The 14,521-nt window shown below is 63.4% G+C and overlaps 1 protein-coding gene across 1 annotated transcript; it reads right to left on the bottom strand.

The window, feature by feature from the left end:
* Nucleotides 1–2,765: 2,765 nt before the first annotated feature.
* Nucleotides 2,766–13,066, bottom strand: LOC106540363 (sodium/potassium-transporting ATPase subunit alpha-2). Its single transcript, XM_014055446.2, has 23 exons — nucleotides 12,943–13,066; nucleotides 11,034–11,138; nucleotides 10,844–10,903; nucleotides 10,196–10,399; nucleotides 8,530–8,643; nucleotides 8,211–8,345; nucleotides 7,903–8,020; nucleotides 7,511–7,779; nucleotides 7,048–7,246; nucleotides 6,721–6,830; nucleotides 6,309–6,443; nucleotides 5,928–6,117; nucleotides 5,637–5,812; nucleotides 5,333–5,469; nucleotides 5,094–5,244; nucleotides 4,697–4,865; nucleotides 4,454–4,608; nucleotides 4,232–4,355; nucleotides 4,000–4,145; nucleotides 3,710–3,840; nucleotides 3,454–3,555; nucleotides 3,267–3,358; nucleotides 2,766–2,902 (listed from the first exon to the last, which is right to left on the bottom strand). The coding sequence occupies exons 1-23, from the start codon at nucleotides 12,952–12,954 to the stop codon at nucleotides 2,874–2,876; spliced, it is 3,063 nt and encodes a 1,020-aa protein (XP_013910921.1). The 5' UTR covers nucleotides 12,955–13,066; the 3' UTR covers nucleotides 2,766–2,873.
* Between the last annotated feature and the right edge of the window lie 1,455 nt (nucleotides 13,067–14,521).

The raw sequence follows: 14,521 nt of genomic DNA, 5'->3' as shown, positions 1-14,521 counted from the left end.
GGGGGCGCCAGATGCCTGGAGGCTCTTGAGTTACAGGGGCAGTTAGGTAAGGGCCTGTGAGCGGGGGGGGGGGGGGCGTCAGGGAGCCGCTCCTTCCCCCTTCCAGGCATCTCCAGCTGACGAGGGCATCCAGAAGACGTATCTGCGCTGGGAGGCCAAGAGCAGGCAGAGGCCGCCTTCCCCCCGGGTACCACAGGCAGAGGGCCAGGCCTTCCAGCCGCTTCCGATGGGCAGACTTGCCCTGGGAGAACTCGGGCAGGGGAGGAAGGGAGGAAGGCTCTGCTCACCCCCTTCCAGGGCTCCGCTGGCCGGCCTCCCTCCATTAAGTGCAGGGACGGTCCCACTCCTGGGCCCCCGGGAAGCCCTGGCCAAACAGAGGGTGCGTTTGACTGTGGGTGGCCTCTCCTGCGCAGGCCCTGAAACGCAGGCGTGGGCTGCCCCATTCATCTCTGGCAAAGCTGGGCCTCTCCACGAAGAGCCCTCAGGGCCTGCCCAGCATGGAAAGCCCGTCCCTCTGCCCCTCCCCGGCTCTTCCCAAGCCACCACCTCTACGTCGGAGGAGCGGGCAGGAACCGGGTGGACCTTCCAGGAGCTGCTGGGCGTCCGGCTCCGCCTTGGCTGAGGGATGCTGGGCAGAGCAGAGGTCGGGGTGGGGTGGGGGTGATCTCAAGGTCAGTGCTTGGGTTTAATTTGGGGGGGGGCACTCAGCCTTCAGGGGATCCTGCCTCTGTCTGGGGGGGGTGTGTGGCATCCTGGTTGGCATCAGAGGACCCTGCTCAGGGCTCAGCCTTGCAAAGGCCTCAGCAGTGCTGCCAAGGCTCTCCACCCCCCCCCCCCACTGAAGTCCAAGGGGAAGGAAAGGAGGCCACGTGGAGTAGCCCCCTCCCCAGTTGGAGGGGCGGATAGAGCATCCTTGATAAGGGCTTTCCCCCTCCATTCACCCCACCCTCGGATTGAGAGCTCCTTGCTGCCCCCAAGAGCTGTTTCCCAGGGGCTTTGAGCTCGGACAGCCCAGGGGGATATGGACTACACCGCAAGGGAGCAAAACCCAACCCCCCTCCACCCGGTTGCTGCACACACACACACACACACACACACACACACAAACAATTTTGAGCCAGCTCCTGCAGGAGGGGCCCTTCCCTGCACAGAGAGGGGAGATGTGGGGCAGGTGGAGGAGGCAGCTCTCACCTCGGCCCCAGTTGCTGGCCTGGCCCAGCTGGCTGTGGTCCCAGGGGCGCCCTGCCTCGCAGGTGAGCCCTTCCGCCTGCCAGCAGGGACCACACGCACGCACGTGTGCCCGGGCTCTGTGTACAAACAGGCAGCTGTCACTTGTGATTTAGAGCCCCCCCCCTCCTCCTCCTCCTCCTCCTCCTCTTCCTGGGAAGATGACAGGGACGCTGAGGTGACCCGAAGTCTCCGCTCCACATTGCCAGCCGGATGCGGGCAGAGCTGGCACGTCCTTCTCCCTGTGCCATGCTGGAGGGGGGGGGGCATTTCATCACGGGAGACGCATTTCAGCTGCAGAACCGAAGTGGGCCAGGCCCTCCGCGAGGCTCGGGGGCTGGAAGGCCACCTGCTTCTCCCCCGTCCGAAGCTCTTGATGAGGGGCTGGCAAAACCCACGGCCCCTGGACAGCCCCGGAGCCCATCTCTCCCCCCCCTCCAAGCCCCCAAAGGGCCCCCTTTTCTGGGGAAGGTTTTTTCCTCCCTCTCTTTTGAGTCTTCGCCTGGGTGCAAAACCCAGAATTTCCGGGTGTGGCGGAAGAGCCGGACCCCCCCGAGGCCCCAAACCCCCCTCCCCACCACCTTCCACAGTGGCTGAAGGGGAAGACGGCCCAATACGGGGGGGGGGGAATCACTCCCTGCACGACGAACGTTACTGGGGAGGCCACGCTCCGCACTCTTCCCAGTTCCCACCACACCCTCCAAGGCTGTGGGAAGTCCGGAACCCTCCCCAAACCCCCCCACCCCCAAATTGGGGCCCCGCCCCTCTAAAGATTGGTGGGGGGGAGGGACCGGCCAGGTGGGGGGCTGGGCTTTCGGCCGTCTTTAAGGGCAAGTTATGTCCTGGGGGCTATTTTTAGCCTGTCCGTCCGTCCAGCAGCTGCTGTTATTTTAATCCGCCCGTTGAACGGGTGCAGATGTGGCTGGGCTGAGCTGAAGTCAGCCGGGGCTATTTTGGCCCTTTCTGCTGACCCACCAGCTTCCCTTAATCCACTGCCTGGCTGTTCTCCCCCAGAGGCCCTGGGCCCCAGGACACCACGGGGGGGGGGCAGGGGGGGTGAGGGTCTGCCCTAAGGCCTGTTCTGGGGGGTCAGCAAAGAGGGGGCCCTCCTGGAGGGGCCTCTCCTGCATTGGTCAAGCAGCCACATGGAGCCCCAGCAGCCCATCCGGGGAACTGTCTCCCTCCCGGCCCCAAGTGGTTGGTGCAGTAACCCCCCCCCCCCATTCCCCAAATAATCCTCCTTTTCTGACGTCTGAGGCCGACATCCTGAGGAAGCGAGGAAAGGATCGTCTGTCCGGAGGTAGAGAAGGCCCGGATGCCCCCCCCGCAAAGGCCAGGATGATGGGGCCACTCTCCCCGGGGGGGGGGGTCCAAGGGGCCACCAGCTCCACTGTCTCCCCCCAGTCCAAAGCTTCAGTTGCCCCACCTCTGCCCTCTTTCCCCGGGCCTCCAGCTAGGCCCTTGGCAACCACAGGGGGCAGAGCCCCATTTCCAGCCCCCCCCCCCGAGGGTCCTTCCTGAAAGAAGCAGGCGTGGGGGAGGGGGGGTGGCAGGGTTAGGTTTATTGCATCTCTCAGCTGCTACGGGGGGGGCTACAGGCTGCGAGGGGCTGGATCCCAGGGGGCTTCCCGGCTCCTCTCTGGGGCTTAATAGTACGTCTCCTTCTCCACCCAACCTGCAAAGGAAGGAAAGCAGGCACTCAGTGGCCAGAGGGGGCGCTGTCTCTGTGTCCGTGTGTGTGTGTGTGTGTGTGAGAGAGAGAGAGATGGGGGGGGAGAGCTGCAAGCAGGAAGCCTCCCCCCCCACACTCGCTGCCCTCAAACCAGCCTCTCTTCCCTCAGGTTGCAACCCCCATCATTTCCCTCCCAAGGCAGGACTCCAAAGCCCATGGTTCTGCAAAGAGGCTGGGAGCGCCACCTGAAGACCCTGTGCCTTGGGAGAGAGAGGAGGGGGTGGGAGGTGCACCTGCCCCCTCCTCTCTCCCAAGGCCCCTCTGGGGAAAGGTGGGGGTGGGGGGGCGTGGGGGGGGGAAGGCTCACCCCCGGGGTAGCGGCGCAGGAACAGCTTCCGGACCTCGTCGTAGCTGAAGATGAGGAGGCTGTAGGGGAAGGCGCAGAACCACCAGGTGACCCTGCAAGAGGAGGAGGGGGAGGGATGGGTCAGGGGGGGGGCTGCCTGTGGGGCGCAGGGCAGAGGGGCCGGAGACGGGGGGGGGGTCCTACTCACTTGAGGGGGTACATCCGGAGGGCCACCCCCATCCCAGGGCAGTAGGACATGAAGGCAGCCAGGGCGGTTTCTTCAAGGAGGCCGAAGATCAGGATTTTGTTCCTGGGGGGGGGGGGGAGCGAGAGACGGAGGCTCAGAGGCGGCAGAGGGAGCTCCGTGGGCAGGCGCAGTCTACCACCGGACAGGGCTGCTCTGGTGGCCTCAGGGGGAAGGAGGGCTCCCCAAAGGCCACCTGGCCTGCCTCGTCTGCGCTCACTTCATGCCCTGCTGGAAGACGGAGTTCCGGCGCGTCTTGCAGATGATCAGGTCGGCCCACTGCACCACCACGATGCTGGCAAAGAAGGCCGTGTGGCAGGTGAACTCCACCACCTTCCGCTGCTCGTACGTCTGCCGGGAGGGAAGAGACACCGCCCGGTGGGGACGCCTGGAGGGGCAGACGCCTCCCCACAAAGGCCCCCTTGCCCACCTCCAGCTACGGCCCGGCAAACCCTTCCTGCAGGCGCCGGTCCCCTGGCACTGCCCCTGGCCCAGCGCCTCCCCACTCACCCACTCCTGGCCGTAGCTGTCCTCCAGGTCGTTCTTGGAGCGGTCGTCCCAGTCCAGGCGGATGCCCAGCAACGTGGCGGGCAGGAACCCGTTCTCGGCCAGGATGACAAAATAGGTGAAGAAGCCCCCCAGGGCCTGGATCATGCCTGGGGAGACAGACGTGGGAGGGGGCGTCCCTTAGCTCCTGGGCAGAGCCCCCCCCTCTTCTGGCACCCAAGTGGGTCTGGCTCACCAATCTGCCCGTAGGCCATGCTGATGAGGCGTTCGTTCACCAGCTTGTCCGTCTTCGGATTCCTCGGCTGCCTTTTCATGATGTCACTTTCAGCCGCCTCGTAGGCCAGGGAGATGGCGGGCACCTAAAGGGGGAGGGGGGAAGGGGGGGAACGCGGTGAATCCTTCAGGCTGGGGGGGGGGTTGAGCTTGGAAGCCCGCGAAGGAAGCCGGCCAGACCCACCATGTCGGTGCCCAGGTCAATGCACAGGATGGTGACGGTGCCCAAGGGCAGCGGGATGTTGGCGATGATGAAGAAGAGGAAGGGCGTGATCTCGGGGATGTTGCTGGTCAGCGTGTAGGCGATGGATTTCTTCAGGTTGTCGAAGATCAGCCGGCCTGTTGGGGGATGAAACGGAGTGGGACCCCCCACAGGAAATTCCCTGGCATCCCCCCTCCCCCACTTCAGCTCCTGTGGGGAACGCACCTTCCTCCACGCCCGTCACGATGGAGGCAAAGTTGTCATCCAGGAGGATCATGTCGGCTGCCTGCTTGGAGACGTCTGAGCCGGCGATGCCCATGGCGATGCCAATGTCCGCTTTCTTCAGGGCAGGGGAGTCATTCACCCCGTCCCCCGTCACGGCCACTATGGCCCCCTGCAGGGCCGTGGAGGGTGGGTCAGTGGTGGAGGGGGACGGTACCCCATGCCCTGGGGACGCTGAGCCCCCTATTTCTGGCTTCAGAGAAGACCCCAGACCCCGGCAGGGAGACCAGGCCAAGGATAACCAAATCCAGCCCTGCCTCTTGCTCTTCCTTGCCCTGAGCAAGCGGGCACAGCCACGATGGGCCCCTCCTGCCTGCCCCAAAGAGCCGAGCGGCCCCACCTGCCTCTGGCACCCCTCCACGATGATCAGCTTCTGCTGCGGGGACGTGCGGGCAAAGACGATCTCCGTGTGGTCCCTCAGGATCTCGTCCAGGTGTTTGGGGCTCATGTCCTTCAGATCGGAGCCGTGGACCACGCAGGCTTTGGCCTCCCTAGGTGGAGACCCCCCCGGACGTGTGAGCAGGGGCAGCGCAGGGAGCCCGAAGGAGGGGGCAGCCTGCGGCGGAGGGGCTGACCTACCGAGGGTTGACCTGGTTGATGGGGATGTTCAGCCGGATGGCGATGTCTTCCACGGTCTCGTTGCCTTCGGAGATGATGCCCACCCCCTTGGCGATGGCCTTGGCCGTGATGGGGTGGTCGCCCGTCACCATGATGACCTGCCAGGAGGGAGTTGACTTTCTTCAAAGGAAGCTTCCGCTCCAGGGTCTCCTCTCCTGCTGGGGGGGCTGCCTCATGTGCTCTGGCCAGAGCCCCCCCCCCTCCAATGGGGAACGCGGCGTCCGCGTGCAACCGAGGGAGCCTGCTGAGCCCACGGCCGGCTCACCTTGATCCCAGCACTTCGGCACTTCCCCACGGCATCCGGCACGGCCGCTCGAGGGGGGTCGATCATGGACATGAGCCCCACGAAACAGAGGTTGGTGATCGGGAAGTTGACCTCGTCCGCGTCAAACTTGAAGCCGCGGGGAAACTGGTCTTCGGGCAGGTAGTACAGGCAGAAGCCTTGCGAGGGGGAGACGAGGCTGCCTCAGAGACACCCCTGGCCCAGCTCCCCCTCCCCTCCCCTCCTGGCTCAAGCCCTCCGGGGGCTCCCCCTCCCCAGAGGAACCGTCCTCACCCAGCACCCTCTCGCCCAGCCCCCCCAGCTCCAGGTAGGCGTTCTGGAAGGCGTCGCGCATCTCCTCGTCCAGGGGCACCTCCTGTCCTTGCATGAGGATGGTGGAGCAGCGGTCGAGGATCCGCTCGGGGGCCCCCTTCATCACCAGCAGGTACCCGTTGGGCCGGTCTTCCGGCTCGTGGATGGAGAGCTGGGGGGGGGGGGGGGAGAGAAGCTGTTGACATCCCCCCCGCCACTTCTCCAACGGGGCCCCCGCAGGGGAGGGTGGGTGGGGGAGACCTGGGTTAAGGATGCACCCCACCCTTCTCCATTTTGTTGGGCGCTCTTTGGGACAGTCGACCCCCCCCCCAGCTGCCCCCCCCCAATATCTCCTTCCCCCACCTGGTATTTGTTGGTGGAGTTGAAGGGGATCTCGGTCACTTTGGGGTTCCGCTCCCGCATCTTCTTGACGGAGCCGCACGAGAGCTCAATGCACTTGAGGAGGGCCGACTCCGAGGCGTCCCCGGCCGTGTCTTTCTGGCAAAAGGGGGAAGAGGAGTTGCTCAGGCCTGCTCAGCCCCCCCCCAGACGCCCCCCCCCCAGCCCTGCTACATTCAAAGGGTCTCCCACATGTCAGGCTTGGCTCCTGCTGACTCCGGGGTCTTTCTTTCGCGCTGCCCCCTTCAGGGACTTTGCCAGCCTCCCACTCTCGGGATCTCCCAGTGGCCTCCCATCCCAGTCTGGGCCAGAGGAGCTTTCTCAAGGTCGGGAGGCCCTGACAGGTCTGCCCTCTAGTGGCAAAAGACAGGCATACCTTGGAAATGGGGACCTTCTCCTGTCCCGCCTTGAAGACGGCCCTATTGCACAGCCCTGCGATGCGGGCCAGAGCCGTCCAGGTGGACGAGCGCTTGTCAAAAGTGGCCCCTGGGGAGGGAAGGCGGCCCTTCAGGATTTCAGGCTTCGGGTTTCAGGGATTAAGCCAGGCCGTAGCAAGCACGCCCTCTGCGTATGCTCAGAGAGGCTCTTTTTCATTCTCGTGCTGGGGCCCAATTCTGGACGAGGCCCCGTCGCTCTCCCCAAAGCCCCCCCCCTGCTCTGCTCCGGGAGGCCCACGGCTCCCCCGCCCCACTCTGGCCCTCACCGCTTTGGTCCTCGGTGGTGTCCGCCTCGTGGATCTGGTTGTCGAACCACATGTGGGCCACCGTCATGCGGTTCTGGGTGAGGGTGCCGGTCTTGTCCGAGCAGATGGTGGAGGTGGAGCCCAGTGTCTCCACGGCCTCCAGGTTCTTCACCAGGCAGTTCTTCCGCGCCATGCGCTTGGCGGTCAGCGTCAGGCAGACCTGTGGGTGGGGGAGGGGGAGGGGAGGTCAACGGGGGAGGGTCCAGAGGGACCTCAGGGCAGAGGAAAGAGTCACAGATGCTGCCCAGGAAGCAGGAGGCCCCTGGCGCCCTCGGCTGGCTCCCCTCCCTTCCACCACACTGGCCCCATCTCTGGAGGAGCCTCCCCCTTTGCCTGATGGCTTTTCTGGAGAAGGGCCCCCCTCCTCCTCCTGCTCCTCCTCCTCCTCCTGACGCCCTGCAGTCAGCCAGCGGGCGCCGCTCACCGTGACGGTGGCCAAGAGGCCCTCGGGCACGTTGGCCACTATGATGCCAATCAGGAAGATGACGGCCTCCAGCCAGCTGTAGCCCAGGATGAGGGAGAGGATGAAGAAGGACATGCCCAGGAAGACGGCCACCCCGGTGATGATCTGGATGAAGTGCTCGATCTCCATGGCGATGGGGGTGCGGCCCACCTCCAGCCCGGACGCCAGGGAGGCGATGCGGCCCATCACGGTCCGGTCCCCGGTGAAGATGACGATGCCACGCGCGGTGCCTGGCAGTGGGGGGGGAGAGGAGGGTGAGGGCAGCCGTCGGCCCCTGCTCACCTGCCTCCCCCTCGGCCAGACCAAGGGCAGAGCAGGGTGGGTGCCTCCCCCGGCCTCCCTGGGCCCCTGACCTTCCACGCAGTTGGTGGAGAAGAAGCAGACGTTGCGTGTCTCCAGGGGGTTCTCGTGGGTGAACTCCGGGGAGCGCGTCTGAGGCTCCGACTCGCCCGTCAGGGAGGAGTTATCCACCTGTGCGGGAGAGAAGCGCAGCAGAGGGTGGCTGCCCAAGCCGTGAGGGACAGGGGCCTCCTGGAGGGGCAGCACAGCAGCCGTGGGCCTGTGCCGAGCCAAGGCGGCCGGAGGGGAGCAGCGGAGAAGACCTCCAGACAGGCCTCCCCCATGCGGAAGGGGAAAGCCCCCGCCCCCCGCGCGGTCTCACCTTGCACCCATGGGAGGAAATCACCCTCAGGTCGGCAGGAATCCGGTCCCCACCACGGACCTCCACCAGATCCCCCACCACCACGTTTTCCGCGTTGATCTGCATCTTCTCACCTTCGCGGATCACCAGGGCTTGCTGTCAGGGGAGAGAGAGACCGTCCTGGGGGGCCGTGGCTGCTCCCCCCACCCGCTGCCCTCCCTTGGCAGGAAGGGAAGGTCTCCGGCAACTGCCGGGGGGCTGCTTGGGGGCCCCCCCCCAGCTTCCAGCTCCCGTGCACACCTTCCCTCCGAAGGCAGCGCTGGGAGGACGGGCGGCTCACCTGCGGCACCATGTTCTTGAAGGAGTCCATAATCTTGGAGCTCTTGGCCTCCTGGTAGTAGGAGAAGCAGCCGGTGACGATGACCACGGCCGCCAGGACCACCCCCAGGTACAGCTGGAAGAAAGCGTGGGGAAGAGGGGAAGTCGGGGGAGCAGAGGGGTCGGGGGGGGGGTGTCAACCACCTGGAGAAACCTCCTCCCTTGATGCTTCTCCAACCAGGCGGATGCCCCTGAGGCGATCCAGAACTGCCAGTCCCAGCATGCCTCTCAGCTGAGCCCAGGGGCCGAGGCTGCTGGGAGTTGTGGTCTAAGCACAACCACCGGCTGTCCAGTTGTGGGTCCGGCTGGTTTTATGCAGGGCAAAGAATAAAACCAGGGCGTGAGGGGGAGGGTTCAGCCTCCCTCCCCCCTGGAGTGATAATGGGAGTCAACCAGCAAACAGCAGGAGGGGGAGGGGGGCTTCTTGAGGTCCTCCTATCCCATCTTCCTCAGCTGCCACGGTCAACACTGAGGGATGCTGGGAACTGTAGTGCAGCCGCACAGCGGAGGTCGCTCGGTTGTTCATCCTTGCGCTGGCCAATGAACCAGATGGAAAAGCCCTCCTGCGCCCTGATAGGCCTGCCTGTGGAAGGCCTGTGGCCCTATGGAAGGGGCTGCTGGGGCTGCTGGGGGTGGGCCCGCCTGAGTCCGTCAAGGGGGCCAACCGTCCGTCTCAGGGAAGGCCCTGCAGCCCTCCGGCCCCTCCCTTGCCTCTTGCAGAGCCATCCTGGCAAGGGGGCAGAGAAAGGTCTCCTTGGGGAATGGGGGGAAGTGGGGCTGGACAGCTGCAGCCTCTCTGGGCTTCCACTGGGCCAAAAAGTCTCTTAAGGAAAGTTCTCCACTCCCTTTTTCCCCTGGGAAAAAACCGCTTCTTCAGGGAAGTCTTCCCAGACGGTGCGAAGAAGGGAAGGAGCAGCAGAAGATGGAGAAAAGGGGGCCGCCTGGTGGCCGAAGGAAGCCTGGCATTCGCGGGGGGGGGGGGGCAGAAGAGACTCTGGCAAACGCGGCCGCTCAGCGTGCAGTGAGGGAGGGGCCAGTGTGAGACGCTCCTCCTTGCCCTGGTGGGGGGGGGCTTTGCTCCCCATATGCTGGGATCCTCTGCTGCGTTTCCGGCGGCTCCTGGACGGTCTCCCACTCGCCCAGCTCCCCCCGTCAGCCCTGGAAGGGCTTCCGGCTCTTTCGGCAGCTGCCCTCCAGGAGGGGCAGGGAAGGGACTCTCTGCCCCCCCCCCCCAGCCGGCCGTTTAGTTTGCAGAGAGGCTGGATAGTTTCCAAGTACAGAAACCTTTGGGGGGGGGGGGTCACGCAGCCAGTAGAGCCTGGAGCCCTTTGCTTCCCCCCCATTCACTGCTTGCACACACACACACACACACACACACACACACACACACACACGAGTGCACAAAGTGTGTCCTGTGAAAAAGGGCCCTGGGGCCTGCTTCACCCTCCCCAGTCCTGGGTGAGAATTCAGCCTCCTTGACTCAGCGCAGCCGCCCTTCAGCTGAGGCAGCCAACACCCTCCCCCCCCTTAAAACCTTGAGCCCCCCCCCCCAGGCGCAGGGAAAGCCCCCAGCCGGCCCGGCCCAGGGCAGCCTCCCACGCTGGGCTCCCTGCCCGCTGGGGACTCACGTTGTCGTTGGCCACCTCGTCCTCTATGGCGGCCTTGATGCTGTAGGCCAGGAAGCAGAGGATGGCCCCGATCCACAGCAGGATGGAGAAGCCCCCGAAGAGCTGACGGCAGAACTTGACCCACTCCGGGATGGTGGGCGGGGGGGTCAGGGCGTTGGGTCCGTCCTGGGCCAGGATCTCGGCTGCCCGGGTGTTGGTCAAGCCCTGCCGTGGTCAGGAGGAGGGAAGGGAGCGGGGAGGGGGGGGAGCAGAGAGAGGAAGGTTGGGGTAAAGCCAAAGGCCATCAGGGGGGGGGGTTGGAGTTCAGTTCATTGGGAACAAGGCACGGAGATTTCACGTGAAGCAGGACCAAAAATAATAAATGCTTTAACTGTTGTGCTTGTGCAGGTTAATCCGGAGACATTTTTAATAACGTAGTAAGTCGTAGCAGGAGGATTCCCCCTCCCCCTCCCCCCACAGGGCTGCAGCTCAGATTCCGGTTCCCCTCCTGGGATTTAATGCGGGGGGGGGGGAGAGACCCAGGCCGTCCGAGCCCCCAGGGTGCTCTGGCACACACAGCAAAGGTCCTGGGGGGGGAGGGGCTGGCCAAGGAGCTCCTGGAGCAGGAAATGGGGGGGGGGAGCCGAGGGGCAGGTTGGTGGGACTCACCTTGGAGAGGTCCACTTGGTACTTCCGGCTGATCTCGTCCAGGGAGAGCCTGTGGTCATCCTGGGGAAGAGACGCCCCAGAGAGCCTCAGGGAGGAAGGGCAGATTCAGAGGGGCCTCCCCCAACCGTCCCCCAGAGGTCTGAGAGGCGGAGGCCGCCAAGGGGGCCCTGCCGCCAGCTGCCCCCCTTACCAGGTTGACTTCCTTCTTCAGCTCATCCAGCTCCTTCTCCTTCTGCTTCTTCTTCCCTCCGCCATTCTCGGCCGTGGGGCCCAGGGGCGCCGACTCTCGCCCGCTCTGAGTGGGGGAGATGCTGTTGACATGGTGGGCCAGGAACAGGTGGGATAGAAACCTTTGGGGGCCCTCCCTCCCGCCTGCCTTCTTTGGATGGGGCAACTCAGCTCACCTCTGGGGCGCCGAATCTGTGGGCCCCCCACTTTGGTGCCCTTTTCCTGGATCTCCATCGACTGGGCCTCCCTCCTTTCTGCCCTGTTTGCCACAGAACAATTTGCACTGCTTGGCAACCCCTGAAGGGCGGGCGTTTATCGTCCTGGCATTTCTGCCCCCGAAGGACCCACCGGAAGGGCTGCATCCGGAGCCTGAAACCCGATGCCCCCAGGGGTGCCAGACTTCTGACAACAACGCAGGCTCTGAATGCGCCGCTTCCTCCTCTGGTGCGGAACCAAGGTCCACCCGCAGAGCCCCATCGGCCGGGAGGAGCAGCTGCCTCTGGGCTGCATGGAGGCCCTTGAAGGCAGAGGGACGGGCTGTGAATTTAGCTCTCTGCCAAAGCCGTCCACCTCTTGGGGGGGGGGTGTCATTCCGGCATCCCAGAGGGGGAGCCTTTCTGACATTCCAATCCCAGCAGAGCCCCTCCTGCATCCCCCTCCCCAAGGCGGAAAAATCCCAAACTTTCTCCGGAGCTGCTTCACTCCTTCCCGGCTCCTTCTCTGCTCCTTCCCTGCTCCAGCTCCGCCACTCCCCAGAACTGTGGACCCTCCCAGGGGTCTTTCCTAGATGCCGGACAACTTTATTTCCCAGCCTCTTTTCCAAAAGAATCCGACTGTGGGGTTTGGGCTCTTCCAGGCAGACGCCGGGTGGGCCAGTTTCGGAATCCAAGATCCTTCCTCTGCCTTAGGCCGAGACCCAGGCCCAGCTGCAGCGGGGGTCTTCGGGGACTTTGGGCCCAGGGCCAGGAAAGGGGGCAGATTCTGAAACTGGGTCTTGGGGGGAAATGCTTGAGAAAAGAAAAATCTGCATCCCGTTTTCAAAAGCTCCCAAAATCCTCCTTTTTTATTTTTATTTTTAGACAAACAAGAACAAACAAAAATGTAGTCCTTCTTCCATTTCATATACTGTGTCGTTTGGTTGAAAGATGTTGTGCGTCCTTTCCACGGTCCCCACTTGCAATTATATACCGAGTCACAAATTGCTCATTTGTTAAACGTAGATACGTTAATGTTATGTGTCAACTTTTCAACTATAATTATTATTCCTTAATTTTAAACAAGGCATTCTAAACGTTGAATCCATACATACAAAATCCGCCTCTTGCAGTGCTTGGAATGAAGGGCCTCCTACGTATCCAGATTCGGTCCTGCTTCAGAGTTGCGCAGGGCCTGTGGCCCCCCACCCACAAAGGCAAGGATGACCACCCCCCCCTCCCCGATTCTGGTCCAAAGAGGACCAGAATCTGCTGAAGCTCTGGCAGCCCCGGTGGGCAGGCGAGCCCGGAAGAGAGAGACCCCGGTGGGCAGGCGAGGCCGAGGCCGGCTCTGGGCAGAGAGTCCAACAGAGGGTGTCACTCATGCTTCCAGCTGGCATCTCTGCCACCCTGGCCCTGTCGGAGAGGGTCAGCTGGACTTTCCTGCCAGTTGAGTTGGTGACCTCCGATTGCACCAGCGGGCGGAGGGGTTTCGGGCAGGGTTCTCCGGGGGCTCCCAAAGAAGAAGGGGGGCTTTGGGGCCACTCACTCCAGCCCCCCCCCCCCCGCCCAACCTGGAGCCCTGCTTTTCCTCTTGGGTGAGTACCAGCTCTGTGCCACTGGCCTGCCCAACCCCTGTGCCACGGCTGCCTGGCTTTCCTGCCCCAGGATACTCACCCCTTTGCCCATTGTGCCCGGAGCGAGAAGGCCAAGCGGGCAGCTGGATGGCAGCGGAGTCCCCCTTTCCTTAAATAGCTCTGGTTCCCCTCCGTTCTGGGCTGTCTCTGGATAGAGGCACTGGCTGAAAGGGGATCTTGAAGGGAGGAAGGCTCCTCCCCTCACGGACCCTCCCCCTTTTCTCAGGCTTTCCCAACCTCTCCCCCCCTCTCCCCCCCCCAACCCGCAGGCTGTTTTCAAGAGCAGGGAGTTGGTTCTGCTGCCCACTCTGGCCCCTGGCTCAGCCCCCTTCTCCTGGCACGGAGGCTTCCCTGGGCACCGCAGCCCAGTGCCAGCCGAAGAAAAGCCCCCTGGCTGCCTTAGAGGGGGGCTGGATAGAGACAGAGAGGACTGCCACAAATCACAAACTGGCTGCCCCGTGTGCCAACTCTGGGCAGACTCTTTCTGCGCCGGCTTTCCAAGAAGCTCCGTGCTGGTAGAGAGCCCAGTGCAGGGATTCAGCGAGAGCTGAGCCCGCTCTAGGGAGAACGTCTGAAGGGGCCTGGGAGAGGCCCAGCCCTCAAAGGCTCTCCCCCGACCCACAGAGCCCCAGAAACCTGCATGGCAGCTCCAAAGTGGGCATTCTGGAAGCAGCAGGTGGGGGGGGGGCGGTTGTACTTTGCTTCTCTTGGGTTGAGTTGCTTCAGAGGATCCCTGATTTTTTGGGGGGGGGGGTTCTGATAAGTGACAGCCTTTCTGAATCACTTTGTCTTGTCGAGGGTGTGGCGATAGGCAGCTGGCGGCATCCTCACCTTTGCGAGGGACGTGTTGGTGACCCCTCCTTTCCGCCAAAGCCCCCAAAGTCTGGTCCTTCCATGGGCCCACAGTTCCCAGCAGGTTCTGCGGGATGCTGAGCCCTGAAGCACCGCTGGGCGACCTCCTCGGGGGGCCCACTGAGAAGCCCCCTCCTCAGTTCCGGCAGGGAAGAAGGGTCAAGACCAGCAGTTGAGGGCCCAGGAAAGTGAGATCTTCGCCCCGGAGGGGGCAGCTCTTCCATAAGCCAGAGAGCCGGGGGGGGGGGAGAGGGCTCCCTGCCAGCCCTGGAGGTGGGAGTCGGGGGTGGGGGGGTCCGTGGCTGAAGGGAAGCGCAGAAGAGGGTGGGGGGCTTCCAGGCAACTCTTGGGAAATAACGTTTTCCTGACTTTAATGAAACCTGACCTTTCCTGCGGCTGCAAAGGGATTTAGCTCCGGGGACTGCGAGACGGCTGGGTTATTTATTTCCAAATCTCTTTTTAATATGCCTGTGGAGGGCAGGAAAGAAAACACTTGGAATTTCATTGTGTTGGGGAGACTCTCACAGGCCAATGCCCCGTGCGTCCCCCAGAGGGTCCCTGTGGGTGTGTGTGTGTGTCTCCCTCAAGTGTGGGGGCATCTCCAAAAGCCCCTGGATTTTAAGCTGCACTTGGGAGCGATCAGGTGTGCAGCTTCTTTCAGAAAATAGTTAACATTTTTGTGTGAAACTAATTGCCAAAGAGAAACTTTATTCCTTTTTTAAGTGAAACTTCAAGCAAAGAAACATCCCACTGGATGCGAAGGAAGG

The sequence above is a fragment of the Thamnophis sirtalis genome, unplaced genomic scaffold (genome assembly GCF_051295495.1).
Source record: "Thamnophis sirtalis isolate CommonGarterSnake01/CBP01778 unplaced genomic scaffold, rThaSir2_p1.2 scaffold_2, whole genome shotgun sequence".
NCBI lineage: Eukaryota > Metazoa > Chordata > Lepidosauria > Squamata > Natricidae > Thamnophis > Thamnophis sirtalis.
Note: the sequence above shows the minus strand (reverse complement) of the source record. Positions and strands in the feature narration are given on the sequence as shown.

Excerpts from the sequence above, each read along its gene's own strand:
- LOC106540363 (XM_014055446.2), bottom strand. Across the intron at positions 8,346-8,529 it reads TCAAGAACATGGTGCCGCAG|CAAGCCCTGGTGATCCGCGA; the intron begins GTGAGCCGCCCG and ends CTCCCCTGACAG. Across the intron at positions 7,780-7,902 it reads CTCCACCAACTGCGTGGAAG|GCACCGCGCGTGGCATCGTC; the intron begins GTCAGGGGCCCA and ends CCCCACTGCCAG.